This window comes from Vicugna pacos, chromosome 4, assembly GCF_048564905.1.
Source record: "Vicugna pacos chromosome 4, VicPac4, whole genome shotgun sequence".
NCBI classification, from domain to species: domain Eukaryota; kingdom Metazoa; phylum Chordata; class Mammalia; order Artiodactyla; family Camelidae; genus Vicugna; species Vicugna pacos.
This window is the reverse complement of record NC_132990.1, coordinates 62,743,275-62,762,472: the sequence shown is the minus strand read 5'-3', so window position 1 is coordinate 62,762,472 and position 19,198 is coordinate 62,743,275. Positions and strand designations below refer to the sequence as shown.

The 19,198-nt window shown below is 43.7% G+C and overlaps 1 protein-coding gene and 1 long non-coding RNA gene across 5 annotated transcripts in view; one reads left to right on the top strand and one right to left on the bottom strand.

Moving 5' to 3' along the window:
• The window catches only part of TNC (tenascin C), a 91,192-nt gene that overhangs the window by 44,869 nt on the left and 27,125 nt on the right, over positions 1 to 19,198 (top strand). For 2 of the 4 annotated variants that reach the window (XM_015245355.3, XM_031677466.2), the window contains exons 11-15: positions 4,368 to 4,640; positions 5,144 to 5,416; positions 6,028 to 6,300; positions 9,086 to 9,358; positions 11,618 to 11,890. The exons of the other annotated variants lie outside the window; for them this stretch is intronic. In XM_015245355.3, the coding sequence (XP_015100841.2) occupies positions 4,368 to 4,640; positions 5,144 to 5,416; positions 6,028 to 6,300; positions 9,086 to 9,358; positions 11,618 to 11,890 (1,365 nt within the window). The remainder of the gene's footprint in view (positions 1 to 4,367; positions 4,641 to 5,143; positions 5,417 to 6,027; positions 6,301 to 9,085; positions 9,359 to 11,617; positions 11,891 to 19,198) is intronic. 4 annotated transcript variants of the gene reach the window in all.
• The window catches only part of LOC140696144 (uncharacterized), a 31,629-nt gene that overhangs the window by 4,592 nt on the left and 7,839 nt on the right, over positions 1 to 19,198 (bottom strand). The window lies entirely within an intron of this gene.

The following is a 19,198-nucleotide window of genomic DNA, read 5'->3' as shown; positions in this document are numbered from 1 at the left end:
CATGACACATACCTGGCCTGATATTATCTAGTAGTTGGTTTATCTATGGCCTGCCTCCTACTACTGACCAGAATGTAAGGACTTTGTCTCCTTTATCCAGTGCTGCAGCCCCAGTACCTTGAACACACATACACATATGCACACACATGCATACACACACACAAACACATGGCATGTGCTTCATAAGGATTTGGGGACCCCAGCTCCTCCAGAGGCAGTGTTTCCGTTGAACCCTCCGGTCTTTTTCTTTCATCTCTGTATCAACAGCCCAAATTCTGTCTCTCAAGGATTAAGGGAAAGGGAGCCATTCTCTAGTCTTCAATTAAGCTTACTCCGGATAAAAAAAGGAAGGAAAGAAAGAAGGATGGGAGGGAGAGAGGAAAAAATGGAAGAAGAAACAAAAGAAGGAAAGGAATGAAAAGAGGCACTATCCCTGTTAGCTCTGAACAAAACCAGTGTGTGCCAGGCATCTTCCCCACCCCAACCCCTGCATCTGTATTCTGATAAACTCAACGAAACCCTGCCTGAAGTGGAGGCCATGAATTTGCTATAGCAGTAAGGGACATAAAGCAGGGATGATGTATGGAAACACAAGGCCAATAAAGCATCTTTCCATACCACACAAGACTCAACAGTGAGACCCCAGTAATTCTCAAGGGTTTGGGAAGCAGAGAGGTGGAGTTTTGTTTTTAGCCACAGCTGCAAGTAATAGAAAACATTCTACTCTAATTTGCCATTTTGATTTTCCCTTGGAGCAAACTGAAATTTATTCAAATATTTATCCATCCAACAAATATTTATTTCTTACCTGCCATGGGTCAGGCAATGCTGGTACTGAGAACAGAAAGACACAACCCCTCCTCTCAGGAAATCATGCACATTGCAATGAGAATGAGAGAACCAAGACCAAAATTATAAGAATGCAACGAGGCTGTTTAGAGGAAAGTGTGGGAAGCTACGGGAGCACAGAGGCAGAAAGCCATCCCAGGCCTGAGCAAAGGGGATGCGGGCTATCAGAGAAGCCTTTTTGGAAGAGGTAATACTTGGCTGAAGTGGGGAAGGGAGTAACAACATTTCCAGCTGGAGGAACAGCATGTGAGATGCTCAAAAGCGTGAGGAACTTTCTGTTGGTGAAACACCAGACGTAGAGTCCTGCTGTATGATAGAACAGGAGACAGCAGGGGATGAGGCACCATCAGGACCATCACAAAGGACAGTGAATATCATGCTAAGAGGCTTGGGTTTCATTCTGACAGTATTAAGACTCTGAAAAGTTTTCAGGCAAGCAAGGCTTTTTATTTCAACTATCTTAACTTTACAAGATGAGATCAAAGAAATGTGATCGACCCTTGGGGGTCCTCAGGCTAGCTTTTGGCCATCCCCGCTGCTGTTGGAGAATCACTCTCTCTCCCACCAGTGGACACTAAAAGTGGTTTCCTCATCAGTCAGCACTTGGTAATTAACTATCTACATGATGGTGGAAATCTAAAGATTTAAAGCTGGCACAGCCAGAAATTCCTGCAGGCCAGCTGGCCAACCCACCATGAGCAAAGAAACGGGATTTTGAAATTCTGATTTCCCAGGCCCACTGACATTACTCAGAGGGTAGATGCCAGTGCACAGCTGAAAGGAAAAGACAAGAGCCTTTTCATAAAGAAAGGCCAAGAAATTCAGTGTGGAACTATACAACGGAAACACTGGGCCTCTGGGACAGTAAGCCCACAAGTGTGTCCTTTGCCATCGAAATGCAGAGTCCGCATTAATGTGAAGTCTTTTGAGACCCAATTCAACTGTTGTTTGCTGTATTTTTATTCATATTACCCCTCTCTTTTCATAATCCTCACCCACCTCCCTTTAACTTCTATGCTGATTTTATTCCTTGAAGTTACACCTCTTACTTATCTGACTAGCATTTGTTTAGTGAAGGGCTTTGGGTGGGGCACCAGGAGCACCCACCCAACAGAGGTCACAGTCACAGCACTAAATATAAATTGATGCTCTTCCTTGCTCTGCCTACCCCCAGCCCCCAAGAAAAAGTCGAAAGTCGAAGTATCAGCACCATGATTATTACCGTTTATTGAGCAACATGACATGATATGAAAATTACTCTATCAACTGTATGAAGAAATGAAGCAGGAAGTGAGGGGCATTATATAATGGTATCCGTGGCATATGAAAGAGCTGATTCAAAGAGGAAGGATGGTTTTCTTGAGGAAGAGACATTCTCTAACGTGGATCTCTTCCTCTCCTCTCTCTATCCATCTTTACTGCAGCCATTTAACAATCTGTAATCCCTCCCTCCCCCAGTTAGGTAATTCTCCTCATATCTCTTGCAACCTGGTACCTGAAATTACTTTCATGGAAAAAAATGTTTTGTGTCATAATCAGACAGCTTAAAAGGCAAGTTACCTGGAGAGGAAACACTGACTTAATTCACATAAAGGGGGTCGACTGTCAGTATCAGTTAAGTTCCTAACAAGCAGTTTTGACAGCAGGAGGAGAAAAACAGAGGGAAATGGGATAAGAAAGAGAGTTTACGGACCACAGGACTGATTTCTTTGACTTCACAGTTTTGCTTAGATTGGTTTTTGTCCGACATCTCTTTACGCATGAGGACTGCTGGAATTTTTAAAAAGGACACGCTCCTGAGTTTAGCTGTGGTAAGATCCCAAGGTCAAGGAAATGGAGCACTGCTCCTGGGCTCACAAGGGCCACTGGGTTAAAAGATGGTTCACCCTTTTCCCTTTTTGTCCCCCAAAAGTAGATATATCACTTTGAGCTTGGGGTTCCCTCTTGCTTGCCTAGACCATGTTTGTGTAGTTAAGAACTGCCATGGGATCCTGAGTGAGGGCTCCAGGACATGGATTTGGGTTAAATGAGGAGGCCACGGAACGAAGGTCAAGATCAGGTATAGCAAACATTTTCTGTAAAGGGCCCGACAGTAAATATTTTAGACTTTTCAGGCCATATGGTTTCTGTCTCGACTACTCTACTGTGCCATTGCAGCACGCAAGCAGCCATCAACAACACATAAACGCACAAGCATGGCTGTGTTCCTTATTCATGACATCAAAATTTCAGTTTCATATATATTCATCTTTCATTTCATATTCTTCTTTGGGTTCTTCTTCCAACCATGTAAAAATATAAAAACTGCTGTTGGCTCACTTATTACCAAACAGGCTAGCAGGCCAGATCTGACCCTCAGATTGTAGTTGGCAGACCCCTGTTCTAGATCAAACAAGATTTGAAGGAGTGTAAGCTCTGCCAACGTGAAGCAATTAGGAAGAACACTCCCCCGGAATGTGGAAAAGTTTGAATCAAACAGATTTTGGAGAAGAAATATTTTCCCCTCTGAAAGAGTATCTTCAAAGCAACTGCAAGCTAAGATTTTCGAGTAAGAGGTCTGTTTTAATAAACACGTAGGGCTGATTTAAAATTAGCAGCCAGTGTTAAGGCACGGATAGAGAAACAATTTGTTCTCTTAAATGAGCTCAAGGCCATTCTTAATCTGTTGTTTAGAGGATCTATTTCCAGAGAAAACCCTTTCTTTCTAGATGATGCAAATTTCACCAGGCTCCTCCCTGGGCCAATTTTCACCTTGAAGGCATATTCAGACAAGTGAGTGTTTTGTGCTTTGCTCATTTTAGAGATAAATGAATAGAGCACATTCTATTTTAATTGAGCTTAATAAACTGTTTCTCCCAGGACCTCAGTCTTTCCTTCTATCCAATGAGAGACAGTTTTGCAAAGACTTGGTGCCTTCCTCAGGTCAGCCTTACCTGTGCTGTGCTAATTTATCTCTGACCTTTCTGAAGTGGTTTATGTAAACTGATTTGAACCCCGGAAACTGACAAAAGCCCCAATATAAAGAGACTATAAAACAGACCTTCCAGAGGAGACTGAGGACACACAAAAAGGAAGGGAGTCTAACAGGAACAATTTTCTCAAAATACAGAAGGTTGGGCAGCTCAGACCAAGGAACCTGAGAATAGCTGAAGGCTGTTCCTTCTGCTTTCATCCTTAAGATGAGAGACACTTCAGCCAAGACAGAAACTGCAGCCCGGAGCAGTACTAACACATACATGTAGCATTTTCTAAATCCACAGGACACTGATCAAGAGGAAAACACCATTTTCAAAGGACAAACCCAAATATGCAACAAGGCAAAATAAGAATCATATTGATTTTCTCTTGGTATTTCGATGGTAACAGGACTGCTCAGGGATGCGGTGAGTGATGGCTCCAGGATGGCTTTGGGGCCTCCACAGTCTCCCAGCACTGGCAGTGGCTTTGCCATTTCTGAGCTCACAGATGGAAAGCGTTTCAGGAATGGCTTAACTGACCCCATCTCTGTCATTATTCAGACCACGCCCCTGAACTGGAAAACCTCACCGTGACCGAGGCTGGCTGGGATGGCCTCAAACTCAACTGGACCGCAGCCGACCAGGCCTATGAGCACTTTGTCATTCAGGTGCAGGAGGCCAACAGGGTGGAGGCGGCTCGGAACCTCACGGTGCCCGGCAGCCTGCGGGCTGTGGACGTCCCGGGCCTCAAGGCTGCCACCCCTTATAGAGTTACCATCTACGGGGTGATCCGGGGCTATAGGACACCAGTGCTGTCTGCTGAGGCCTCCACAGGTACCTTGCCTTTCTGTCTATAGATTCTGCTTTTCCCAACAGGAAACTGCCCAAGGATAATCAGACGTAACTGGCTTTCGAACACACTTGAATTCCCCAAGTTAGAGCACTGTGGTACCTAATAATGGGAAGAAACCAGGCTGTACCACTCCTGGGGCAGCTTTCACATGCACACCGTGTGAATAACACCCTTAGGGGCTGTACAGAGCCCCTCCTGGGGACTATACACATGGCCCCAATGGCAGGGACCTTTGGCTTCACAAACAGGCTCCCTCCTGGTGAGGGATGTTAAGGCAATTCCTTAATAAAATAGATCACAAATGTTTTCCTATACTTCACTCTATCACTTAGCTCTATTTCTCAAATTTAGGAAGCTGCATGATGCACGTTTATCTAAAGAAAGTCATTTTTTTCAAGTGATATAAAGCCTATTCTTTTGCTAAGGAGTCCCTGGATCTTGGTGTGTGATTTGATCATTAAACTAGTTCTCTGTCCTTCTCCAGGAGAAACTCCCCATTTGGGAGAGGTCACGGTGTCTGAGGTGGGCTGGGACGCCCTCAAACTCAACTGGACAGCTCCGGAAGGAGCCTATGAGCAGTTTCTCATTCAGGTGCAGGAGACTGACACGGTCGAGGCAGCCCAGAACCTCAGTGTCCCGGGAGGACTGAGGTCCGTGGACCTGCCTGGGCTCAAGGGAGCCACTCACTATACCATCACCATCCGCGGGGTCACTCGGGACTCCAGCACTGCCCCTCTCTCTGTTGAAGTCTTGACAGGTATTCCACACTAGTTCACTAATTTGCTTCTTCCCACTGCCTGCTCATGAGGGATAAAGCTCTTCCCTGCTCTGAACTGGGTTCAGCCCCTCCCACATTGGAGGGAATACCAGTGAATCATCCCTGCTTCCATCCAAATGTCCTGTCCCTTATTTGGCCAAGTCCTAGCCTTAGCATGGTAGCCAATTCCATGGAAAATTCCATCTATTCTTCTTTTACATAAATTAAGAGGTGACTCCTCTTTCAAAGCAAGTTTCAGTCATAGTATCTAAGAAGTTGGAAAGCACATTCTACAAGTGGAAAAAAATAAAAACATTGATCTGAGCTCATTTTAAAAACACAACAAAAGACTCCCTATGGTCCCATTTATATGTCAAGAATAGAAGCTATGAACAATTCCTAGAACTATCTTGCATTCCCAAAGGCTGAAGAGAAAAACCTTGGCTTTACTGCCAACAATTAGCGTGTGCTCAACACCTGCTGTAAATCAGGCGTCTGTATCAATGCTAGCCGGACAACTCATCCCAACCATATCCAAAACGCCATCTCACCTGCATCCCAGCTTGCCACTGCCTTTTGTAGTAACTCAGCAACTCTGTGTCCTTATGCAGAGCAGGTTCCAGATCTGGGAAACCTCACGGTGAGCGAGGTTAGCTGGGATGCCCTCAGACTGAGCTGGACCAGCCCTGATGGGATCTATGAGCAGTTTGTCATCGAGGTCCAGGAGGCTGACCAGGCCAAAGAAGCTCACAGTCTCATGGTTCCTGGCAGCCGGCGCTCCGTGGAAATCCCAGGCCTCAGGGCTGGTACCCCTTACACAGTCACCCTGCATGGCGAGGTCAGGGGCCACAGAACCCAACCCCTTGCTGTGGAGGTCATCACAGGTATACAACCCTCCTCCCAGACCCAAGACGTGATTGAACCAGCCTCTACTTGGAACAGAGAGGGCTCCCCATGTGTCAGGGCCTTATCGCAGAGCTCTGGGCAGGCAGCATCAACATGAGCTCTAAGGTCTAGTTTGGAATTCCACCTTACTGGCCACTCTTGGGTATGCCATTCTGTATCTCTGAGCCTTAATTTTCTCAACTTCAAATCGGAGGTAATACTCATACCTCAGAACACTGTCATGAGCAATAATGAACCAAAGTGCTTAGCAAAGCACCCATCCATAGTAGATTGTGAATGGCAAATAGCTAAATTTATCAGACAGTTACGTATCATAGTATAAATAGCATGAACAGGAGGACTGTGACACAGAATAGGGTCTGAAGTTTCTGGAGAAATTTTATCATGAGTGGTCTTAGAGTCACCAACTGCCGTCTGTCTTGCGGTCGGACCTCCACAGAATAACCTTTGAAAAGATCTATCATCTTCTGCTGAAATTAGCCAAGCCTTTCTCCTTAACAGACCCTTGAGGCAGGGCTATTTCCAAGAAAGGACGGCCACATTTGACTTTAAAGTTTTTGATTCAGTTTGGAGAGGAAAAACAATTCATCTCAATATGTCCCCTGAAAATATGCGGCTCCATCTGTTACAGAAAACTCTATGCTGGTCCGGAGGCTTCTAGAAACAGGTTTTAAAAGGGACATGGGAAAATGGGCCTAATATGGGGGAATAGGGTTTTTATGCTGGGCCTTAAACCCATGCTCTTCTCTCCACACATCCTGTGTTTTGAAAACGTCACCCAAATGACCTAATCAAATGAATTATTTTTCTTGCTCATATATACCAAATAAACCTGGTCCCTGCTAGAAACTACTCACAATTCCCCAAATAAGAAAAGTAATGTCGTAATACACCTCAACTGGCCAGCTTATCAATGGCCTGTGCTCCCTGGAGTATCATCCAACCAAACAAGAGCAAAAGGGGCCTTTGAGACCTGTGAGATCTAGGTATAGCATGCTAGTGACCTCCATCTGTAGTTGATAAACTTTCATTTTTAGGAGGAGAATTCCTTCTGCATGTGGAAGCATACAAGGAACCCCACTATATGACAGATAAATGAACAGCTGTTCTTGTGAGCTGGGAAGGAGGAGAGGGCTGCCTGCCTCCATGTCCCCAGCTCGGTTCTTGCACAAAAGCACCAAGTCTGTGTGGAACACAGTCTGAATACGGCCCCTCCGAAAGGTCAGGTTTGCCCAGACTCTCCTGGTGCGCTGAATCCTAGAACACCTGAGAACAAATGCATCAGACCTTTTCGGGCTGAAATCTTGCAGATATTTTCTTTTATGATGTCAAATCCATGGCCACCCCAGCCTTAAAAAGAGAGGTAGGGAGACTGCATTTAACATCCAGAATCCAAACTTTCTAAATCAGCAATGACTACCTTAAATTTACTTCCTCCTTTGTACAAAAATGAATAGCTGGCCCCCTCCATGCCATTTGCTATGCAAAACATAGTCACTTTTAATTAACAGCAGGCCCTCATTTCACACAAACGGCCTTGCTTTATGATGCAGACATTCCTCATTCAGACACAAAGTACAATCAGGAGAAGGTGGGAGGGAAATTGCCAAGCCAAAAATCTAATACAGAACCGATGATCCCTGAGAGCAAAGTCCCGAGATAAAACATCAGACTTGCCCAAACCTGATTTGCCATATGCCATATGCCCAGTAAGATAGTCTGTGGCCAAAACAATGAGATGATCTCTCAAACGTCAAGTGATGAAATGAAGCAGGTAATTCTCTCCCACATGACCGAGAAATTCCAAGGGGAAACATCAACACAGTGATACACAGTCAGTTCTCTTATCCGGGGCATCCACATTCACTGTTCAATCAACCTCAGATTGAAAATATTAGGGAAGAAAATTCCAGATGGCTTCAAAAAGCAAAACTTGCATTTGCCATGTGCTGGTAACTATATACATAGCATTTACATTGCATTAGGTATCATAAGTAATCTAGAGATGATTGAAAGTGTACAGGAGGATGTGCGTAGGTTATCTGCAAATACTATGCTGTTTTATATACATCCTCAGGTTGTTACTTTGGTAGTCCTGGTACCAACCCCCCAAAGATACCGAGGAATAACTGTATATGTTAGGCTGTTACTTGTCCAGCTCTCATTCTGTGTCATGTATGTGTCAGATATAAACTCAGAGGTTTACAAAAATTATCATTCAATCATCATACACCCCAAAGAAATGGTACTGTCAGCTCCAATTAAAGGTGAGGAGAGCAAGGCTCAGAGACGAGCTGGGTGACATGCCCAAGATGACGCAGTTAGAGAACACCAGTGCTGGAATTCTAACCAAAGTTCATTTGCCCTCAATGCCTGTACTTTTAACTAATTCCTACTTCCATTACCCTGACCCGCAACCCCACCCTTTTTATGTGCCCTTTAGATGCTGGTCCTGCGTGATGCTCAGAGACCTCCCGGTGGGTTGTCAGTGGTCCTGGGGGCCCCGCCACCTCAAGAATGAACAATGTAGATGTCCCCCTTTCTGACCGTCTTCAACTCCTGAAGGCGGCTGTGGCCAGATTACCACAGCTCAAACTGGAAATGCCCCAAGACCAAGAACATCCACACACACACACACACACACACACACACACAAGAAACTCTCCTGCCCCTTTCTCTCTTCCCTAGAGCTGGGCTGTGGGACATGTGGTTTCCTCGTTTTGGGTTTGCAGGACTGACAAATTCCTCTCTGTCCTTCTTCAGCGGAGCTCCCCCAGCTGGGAGACTTAGCCGTGACCGAGGCTGGCTGGGATGGCCTCAAACTCAACTGGACCGCAGCCGACCAGGCCTATGAGCACTTTGTCATTCAGGTGCAGGAGGCCAACAGGGTGGAGGCGGCTCGGAACCTCACAGTGCCCGGCAGCCTGCGGGCTGTGGACGTCCCGGGCCTCAAGGCTGCCACCCCTTATAGAGTTACCATCTACGGGGTGATTCGGGGCTATAGGACACCAGTGCTGTCTGCTGAGGCCTCCACAGGTACCTTCCCCTCTCTGTCGATGATGCTTCCTCTTCAAGAGATCATGCAGGGCGTCAGCTTCTGTCCGTTTCTAAATCCTTTTCATGTGCTGCTGCTGCTGCTTAGAGACATTCCTATGGGCTGCACCTTGGTCCAGATGCCTGTGACATCTCAGGAATGAACGTGCAAATGCTGCCTTCTCTGACCTCTAGTCTCTCCCAGACTGTACCTGTCCAATCCTATAACTACATCTCTTCTGAATGATGGCTTTCCATTTCATGAGACAGCTTGATGATTTTAATTCTGTTCTCCAGCACTAGGATGTAACTAAAAGTCGACCCTCCCCACGTGGGTGAGTTCTGGTGGAGCACAGATTATTTACTTTAGGGAGTCTTTTTCACTGTTTGGAAATGGTGCTCCACTATCCCGAATCCCTCAAGGGTATAGGCACTGTGGGTCTTGCCTTTACAAGAAACGTTTTAATTTAAATGTTTCTTTACAATGCATTGAGTATAATAAGAGAACTGAATTACCCTCCTCCGGGCAATTCTCTCAGATACTGAGTCATTGTTAGAACATCAAATTAGCAAATAACTAGACCTAAAAGGAAAAAAAAAATCACACAATTATGACTGGAGACGGTACCAAAGAAAGAGCCATTCATTAGCAGAAGTACACACAGCAGCATTTGAAGCAAGGAATATCCCCGGGCTATGAATGTCAAAGATCTGATGCCCTTTTTGCTCCTTTAATCGAGAGTTGCTCCCTGGACCACTAGCCTTTGGATGGCAGCTCCCAGCCGAGGCCCAGGAGGGTGCATTATAGTTTATTCATCACTCTGCTCCAGTGACAAAGCATTCAGTGTTTCCCCAGCACTGGTTTCCACGGCTCATCTTCCCATGCGCCTCCATTGGTTTGAAGCTGGGCAGAGGCCGTGTTATTTAGCTTTGCATATGCCTGCCCACTTTCTGATAATTACTGCAGCTAAACTTTCATTGCAGACCTGTATGTCCTAGCTGATTCTAGCAAAAGCATAGCTCTGCACTTGGGCCTCAATCGTTTCAGTAACTCTCGCTGAGACAAACATACAGCACAGGCAACTGCCTCATGAATGGTGATCCTGAAAGGCATAAAAATCGCAGCTGAGGCTGCCGTGGAGGGACCCAGGGCTCTTTTATCCAACATCCACAAACCATTCTTTCTCAGACAGCAGAGAAATCACCCATCATTTTTTATCTTTCCTGCAGATCTTGTGGATTGGTTGTTCTTAGTATTTTTATGTGTTTTTTTTTCTTCTTCATAATGATAGCAACATTCTTGCTTCTGACCAGTCGGTCTGTGGGGAGGACAGGCCATAATTCCATCTGACCTGCATTCCACCAGATCTCTTGGGATGGGAAGGACTTCTCCTTCCTTGCTAGGGAAGTAGCACTAGACTTTCAAACCCTCCTGCTGCCTGCCTTCTGCGTTTTATTCCTGTTACTCAGAGGAGCACTGGTAGGATCATCTCTGAGACAAAAATGTTATTTCTTGGCCGAACAGGGTTCCCTGAAGCCCTTGTCTTGGCTCAGCTTTGTTGGTTGGCAATGCAATGCTAGCCTTCTTGGCCCACAAAGAAGCAGTTAAGAAAGGACAAGCTATTTAAACAGAATATGAGAACAGCTGGCCCTTGTCAGAAGTATGATGGAAATACCAAGAATTACACTGACAAATTGCCAACTCCCTTTAAGTCACAGTATCAGAGGCCTCGAGGTACCACCTAGGGAGGGTAATGGTGTCAGAATGATTTAGTCGTCATCTGAATAGATGGGAGATCCCTGAAAGCAAAGAGAGAGCCGGAGAGAGCCAAGTACTCGTGGTCTCTGGAGTGCAGTTCCAGAGACTGGAAGCTGCCAGTGCTCATATCTTTTGACCGATGGCCAGCATCCCTGAGGTGCAGCTTCCAGAAGCATCTGGGCTTCAGCAGAGCAGCTCCTGCTGCCATCACTCAGCGTGTCTCCTCACACGCTGGATCTCAGCCAGGCCCTGATCATGTGTGGCAGCTCCAGAGCAGGGAAGTCTAATTGCCATGCCTTCCTTCTTGTATTTTTCTTTTTAACAAAGCCCCGTTTCCTCTCCTATTGGCACTGATTGGTAACATTGCTTCATTTTGCCCTAACCCTGAACTGTTGGATCTTTCTACCCGGGTATGGTTCTATTAGCAAGTGCAATCTTAAAACACAAGCCCAGTGATTAACACAGATTTATTTGTTTCTTCTCTCGTATCCCTCCTTTTTCAGCCGGAGAACCCGAAATTGGAAACTTAAATGTTTCTGACGTAACTACTGAGAGCTTCAATCTCTCCTGGACAGCTACCGATGGGGCCTTCGAGACCTTTACCATTGAAATTATTGATTCCAATAGGTTCCTGGAGACGATGGAATATAATATCTCTGGTGCTGAACGAACTGCCCACATCTCAGGGCTACGCCCTAGTAATGATTTCATTGTCTACCTCTCTGGACTCGCTCCCAGCATCCAGACCAAAACCATCAGTGTCACAGCCACCACAGGTACATGCACGTTCCCCCATTCCTAACACCCTCTCTCCAGAGTCTTCTTTGCAGGGTGAAGCCACTCCTTACACCCACTGAAGCACAGACCACAGGACACTAACTGTTCCATGATACTAGGCTGGAGCTCTATTTAACATAACTCTCTTCCAACAGCAGCCCAAATGGTGACTCTGATTTATCGCTGACCAGGACATTTACAGCATAAAATGTAGTTTGGTCCAGACTGCCATATGGAGAAAAGAATTCTCTCCATCAGTAACTCAAAAGTCATAAATGAGAACTGTCCTTGACTTGGAAAGATGTCTATATTGGTAAAAGAGGCCTTAAAAATTATATTTTGTGTTATCCAACTATCTTTGTCTTCCTAGTGCCTTTGAATTCTTAATATCCAAACATTTCAATGATTTAATGAAATTAAGTTGGTGCTGTTTTTTCCCCTAATTGGGAAAGTGATGAGAAAGGGCAAAGATTATTTATTCATCAGATGAGTGCAGGATGAAGCCATGCTTTCCAGACCTCCTCAGTTCCAATGCCACCGCTAGAAGAAAAGACCAGAACATGCTGGCTTGCTTCCAAAACAGTGAATGGTAGATGGCAAAAATAAAAGTAGACTAGGCATGTTTAAATAAGGAATTTGGCTAACAAAAGAGTGAAGTGCTCTCATTAAATCTGTGGTATCTGTGACACACACTGTCGGAGATGCTCTCTGGAATGCAACAAAAGAGAATTCTATATGAATTCAGAAAGGAGAGCCTTGTCTACTTAAAATAACAGTCTTAGCACATTTTGGACAATGCCCTCTCTTGATAGATAAAGTTAGACATCACAAACTGAAGCAAAAAATAATTTTTGGAATCTTACTAGGAAATATTTAATTATTTAATAAATAAATATTATATTTATTATATTAAATATTTATATTATGTATAGTTTTATTATAGTAAATTAAATATTTTATTACATTTATTATATTAAAATATTTATTTAAAATATTTTAAATAATATATTATTATTATTTGTGAAATAAACACAGGAAAGTTTCTTCTTCTTGATCACAAAAAGGGGTTCCCAATTCTAGGGGAATTCAGAAAAAGGGTTAACATTGTAGTATCAAAATTATCTATCATTTAAGTCACCCATGGCTGAGGGAGGGTCTGTCCTCATTCTACGTGAGACTACGAATTGTCATCAGTGTGGGCCACAGGAGAAGCAGAGAGCCAGCATTACCAAGTTCTCATCTCAGCCAGATGAAAGGATACCAAAGCCTAGGGAAGAAAATTAGCCAGCCAGATACATTTGCTTCTCATGGCCCAAGTTGGTTTTCAAACTACGGCAAGTTCCTTTACCAGAGGGTAAAGTCTAAAACTTTATGGATTTAGTCTTAACAAGTTTTGATTTTGACTCTCAGTAAGTGTTTTAAATTGACTCGCTTTCATGTTTTTTTTCTTCTTGCTTTAGTAGCCGAACCTCTCCTTAGCCACCTCACTGTCTCAAATGTGACCTCGGGCAGTGTGTCCATCTCGTGGAAAGCTCAGGAGTCTGCCTTTGATAGCTTTCTTATAGACATTAGGGACTCTGACCACCTCCAGGAGACGGTGGTACATTCTGTGCCTGCAGCGTCTCGCAGCTTTGTCATCACCAACCTCAAAGCTTCTTCTAACTACACTGCCCGCCTTCAGGGGCTGATTGGCGGGCAGCGTGCTCAGACCCTGACAGTCCAAGCAACCACAGGTATTTCCCATGATGGCTTCTTCATGCTGCTTTGAACTTCCTCTGAACAGTATTCCAAAAAATCACCCCCTGCCCATTTTTCATCCTCCTGGTTCCTCCCGATCCTTCTCAAATTTGAGAGAGCCACTCAAATCAGGGCTTCAAAGTTTTGAAAAGAAAAACTCTCCCCCCAAATTAAGGAACTTCTGTGTCAACCTCTTTTTCCTAAATATCCACTCACATCTGGAGTTGCTCTGTTTGTTTGTATAAAGTTAACCTGACTTGCTTTGGTTGAATTTCTAAACCATCCTTTCATCTGATCTTGAATAATCTTTTCCAGTTCCCATTATCATCTGCCTGTGGTTGTTCTAATCAAAGTTTGCCTATGTCATATTCAAAGGGGTGTGTGCATGCCATCATTGGTTCCTTGGTCAGAATGATCTATCTTCTCTTTCTCTCCACCAAGATTTTAAATGTGGTGTCACTAGCATGCAGAGAAAGAGACCCCAAAGTACACCCCAAGACCCACCTGAAAGGACCCAGTGGTCTCATCTTATTCTGGAAACTTTCATTTGCCTGCATTCCCTACAAACAGATATCTCTTTCTTGACATTTACTCTATCAGCATGTTTTGTCATCCACTGATACCTGTCACAAAGTGTCAGAGTCTTCCTTTCATCTATCATCTTGTCCAAATCTTGGTGCATGTGGTGAACATTTAGAGCATTAAGTTTTTGAAAAAGTCCGTCTTTCCTGGAAGCAGACAGCATGTCAAAGAATTGTTTCAAAGGGTTAGAAAGGTGAGAGAAAAACACCTCCAGGTTGCATGGAACATTGACTGGACCCTAACCACAATTCTCTGAGGTTCCTCTTGCATCTCGCTTTTCATCTTGGTTGCATCTTTTGGGAGACAGCTAGAGAGTAAGCTGACCTTAAGAACCTAGGCCTTACTCTGCATGGTAAATGTGTCAGCACCGCCAGTCTGTCTGGTAGCATGAAAAGAGTCCTAACATGCATCCTTAATTCGGGAGATTCCTTCCACAGCAAAATATAAGGAAAAAGCAGATGGAGTCCCATTTGGAGGATTTCACTTTTTGTGTGATGGAGGTAATCTGCCAATGCTGGTGGCTGAAAATTATAGCATCACTAGTTTCTTAAACTAATTGCTAAGCAGGAAATCAAATCCCATGCCATTATTTACGGCTATGTTCTGCTTCTGAGCCAGATTCGTTTGTCTTTGGAGACTTTATGGCATCGAGTTATGCTGTGCAGTTGCTCAAGTAAATTTATCCAAATGAGCTCCTTCTTTCCTCCAAATACTGGAGCTGCAGCAAAACAACTCCCAAGTCCTTGGAAGAAATAATCTGCTTCTTCCCAACCCTAAATCCTAACCCTAGTATCTCAGTCCTCCAGGACCGTTGTCTGTCTCTAAAATGCAGTCTGGACTGAACTTATTTTAATGTCAGCATTATTTGATAAATGTGCATTTTGGCAGCCAAACCATATTCATCCCAGTTGAAACTAGCAGTGTAGGCTGCCTACATTAAAAGTGAGTTGCTCTCATCACTGATTATCTAGATTTTAAGGGTCAAGAGAAACTTAACCTCAGTAGAACCATTCATCTGTCCAGATTATCCAGTAAGTGAATTTCATAATCAGAAAATGCAAAGCCTAACTTCAAGCTTTCCTTTAATTTTTACATATACCAAGAATTTTTAAATGGAAGACATTTTCAACTTTCCAGTATTTACGGTGAGATGTAGCTTTCTCTATGGTGCATACATTCAGATTTCTGAATACCACAGAGAATTTCTCTTGTGTGGATATTAGCCTTTAATTTGTACAGTCCAATAGATCAAAGAAGACCAAACCAGGAAACTCCAAAGTAGCATTTTCTAAGGCATGCTAGGTGGCGTACCAGCAACGTGAGATGTTACGAGAATATTCCTCAGAAAGAGTATCCATTTATCAGTAAGTTTATGAAATGCTAGGCTAAGCAAAATTAAGTAGGTTTCTTTACAGAACCAGCATTCCAGAGCCTTTAAAATGCTAGTACACTTTGTGAATATGGTGAGATATAAAATTCAATATAATGTGAACTTATATTTTCTTGGAACATCTTACAGAGCTAGTGTCCCACCACAAACCTTAGAAAATGTACTCTTAATACATCTGTACATTTACTCTATCTACTGCTGTAATGGCTTCTTCGCTCTTCCACATATGTGACTGGCAAATGGTCATGACTCTACTTAAAAAGAATGCGAATCCATACCTGCAGAGAAAGCACTAAATTCCTTAGCATTATACTCAGTGCAGGTGTGGACACAGCCTAATACACTGCCTTTCTGCAAATATTTGGAGGGGTTGATACTTTCATGCTCGGTGACTACATTCTGAAGAAATCCTCTGCTTCCTCTAATAATGTCTCTCTCTCTCTCTCTCTCTGCCCATGTTCCCTCCCCTTCAGAGCCAGAGCCACAGTTGGGCATGCTAAACCTTAGCAATATTACTCCTGACAGCTTCAACGTGTCATGGACCACTCAAGCTGGGCCTTTTGCAAACATTGTTATCAATGTTAGCGATTCTCACTCGCTGCATGAGCCCCAGCAAATCACGGTCTCAGGAGACGCTCGGCACGCTCATGTCACGGGCTTGGTGGAGAACACTGGCTATGACGTTAGTGTGGCAGGGACCACCTGGGCTGGGGATCCCACCAGACCCCTCACTGCCTTTGTCATGACAGGTACTCCTTCAAAGGTTCTCGCTTGCCTGTTCAGAATTCTAAGCCGGAAAAAGGGAGGAGAGGGGAAATTCTAAAGGGAAATTCAGCCTAAAATACAATCTCCATTCCATATGTAAATTTCTGTGTGAAGAAGGAGCAGACTCTTGTAAACAGGGACCTTCCATTGCCACTCTTAGGCAACGGATATAGTAGGCTCAATAGTTGTACCAAGCTGCCGAGGAATTCTGGGCCCAGTTTTACAGGGTGTCTGAATCACAGTTTGGAGACTCTGGCTGAAGAGTAAGTTCTAAGTTAGCAATGGCCTAAGGCAGGAATTCTGTCCATAAATCATGCTAGGTAAAGCAGTTCATAAACCACCTGCCCCAGAAGTAAAATAATTTATCTTTTTCTTCTGAAACAATTACTTTTTCTTAAAACTGGCATCTGTTAACAGATTTATGAAGGTTCAACCTAAGATAGCAGATAAATCGCAAGTTTAATTAAACCATACCCATTCATTAGACTCAACTTCTTACTTTTCTTTGAATTACACAGAGAAATGGTTTTCTATTTCCTTTCCTAAAATTATCCTAAATCAATGGCAAAGGCTGCAAATGGTGTCAATTTACCAAATCTCTAGCCTCAAAAGCCTCAAAAATATTTAGGAGTCTCTTGCCTTCCACTAATGGTAATTTTTAAGAGACCAACTCTGCTGGCTGATTTGAACATTAAACCTCACCTCTCTTGAGGTCTAAATGGCTATAAATCGCTATTTATCTATACAAATAAAATCTTTTAATAAGTTTGATTAAGTATTTAACTGGAGGCAGCATGGTGTCCTAGAAGTGTGAGGATTTTGAGATCAGGCCTGTGTGGTTTGTAATCCTCTCCCACATCTTTTTAGCTACACAACCTTGGCTGGTTCTTCAATTCTCTGAATCGCAATTTCTTATGTATGAAGAGAGGGTACTCACAGGCACCTCTGGTTAGCCTTGTCTCAGGGATTAAATGAATCTGGTAAAATCCAACCGCCTGGCGCCCAAGAGGCATTTACAGATGCTGGGTCCTTCCCCTTCCTCCGAACAGGACGAGGAAAGTGGGATTCTTAAATACAAGCACCAAGACTAGACAGAAACAACAGACCTCTGCAGTCATGACTTCCCTATTATTTTCAAGAGAACACTGGACATGTTTCAACTTAAGATCCAAGAGTGGTTATATTTTCTGTCCAGCTATCTAGTGTGAATTCAGTTGTTTAGACTGTCTTCAAATGTGGAACAGGGTGGGGCAGGGCGGGGAGTAGCCAAGAGGTGGGAACTCACTGCCCAGGAGGGGAAGCATGGCCGGCCACAGGTCCCACCAGGCCCTGACTTGTAGCCTCTTGCAGGACCTCCCACAGAACAGAGAGAAGAAAGGGAGGCTGGGAGAGCTGGTCTTGGGAATCCTAGATCCAGTTACAGCATTGTCTCAGCTAATCCCCGATGTGAAAAGACTCTGCATTCTAAAGGAAGCATATTTTTAAAAGAGAGAGAAAAAAAAAACAACTGAACATTAGGGACTATAAATAGCAAGCTCTTGATGGACTAATGAGTCTGCACGCCCTCCAAATTCCCTGCTTTGATGGCGTGGAAGAGCGTAAAGGCCAGTTATCAGAGGAAGGCGCCACTTATCTAAACAAACTCTGCAACAGAACTCGACACCCTTGTACTGCAGACAAAGAAGCCTGTTTGCACGGTATATGTGGTTTCATCTTTGCCTTTGATAGAGTTATGATTTAGGGGAGATCTTTATTTGGTTAAAAAAAAACAAACCTCAAAACAAATACCACGTAGTTCAAAATAAGTACAGGAAATCCAAGCCACAACAAAATTTAAGTCTCTGCATAGGGGATAAGGGCGTTCATTCATTTGTTCATTCAGTCACCAAACATTTCTTTTTTAAACTTTTTTTTTTTTAACATTCCACTGATTAGACTCTGGGCACTAGCGTAAGGTCATTTATCTCTTTGAGTGCTCCTATTTAGCTGTAATGAAAAAGAAGACTCTAAACTAGATGTGGCTAAAGCCACCTTGGCCGTGGAATTCCCATCCTCCTCCCCCCTCTGATAAAAAATAAACACATTCACCACTACTGGATTTTGTTTTGCTAGAAGGGAGGAGCTGGACCTTCTCCACTAATCCTGCTTATGCCTCAGGTTTTGCCAGCACGGATGGCGTTGACTAACTAGACTTTTGCTTAGAGTATGGAAAGAACACTGAACTTGGAGTCAGATGACCTGGGTTGGATCCCAGCTTAACCACCTAGTGGGTATGTGATCTTGGATAAATCATTGACCTCTCTGTTTCCTTTGCTGTCATGGAGGAGAAGAGAGGGTAGTAGTATCTAGTTACAGTGTCATCGTGAGTCCTCAACTGGATTCAGGACATGAAGCCTTGTCAGTTGAGAAGTATGGACAGAAATTTAGCTGATATAAGCTCACTTCTTTGAGGAATCCCAGTGTGTGAAAAGACCCCTTGGCACCTATGAAATAAGAATGCCTGAGACACAGATGTTTGGTGAATGATGAACAAATGATGATGACAGAACTTACTTAAGATCCAAGCATGTCCTTATCTCCTAACTTTATCCAGGAAAATAATCAGCAAAAGAATTAGCAAATCTTAGTATTCCTTACTAGACCGTAATTATAATTGATTCATTTGGACACCTGAAAATCTCACTTCCTCCTTTCATCTCAGCTTGTGAGGATGTATGTCACTAATTGGCCTAATCAACTTAATTAAAAACATGAATCAGATGTGAAATAGAAACATATGGAACATACCGAAAAGGAACTACATTTAAAAAAATAAGATTAAAAAGCTGATTTC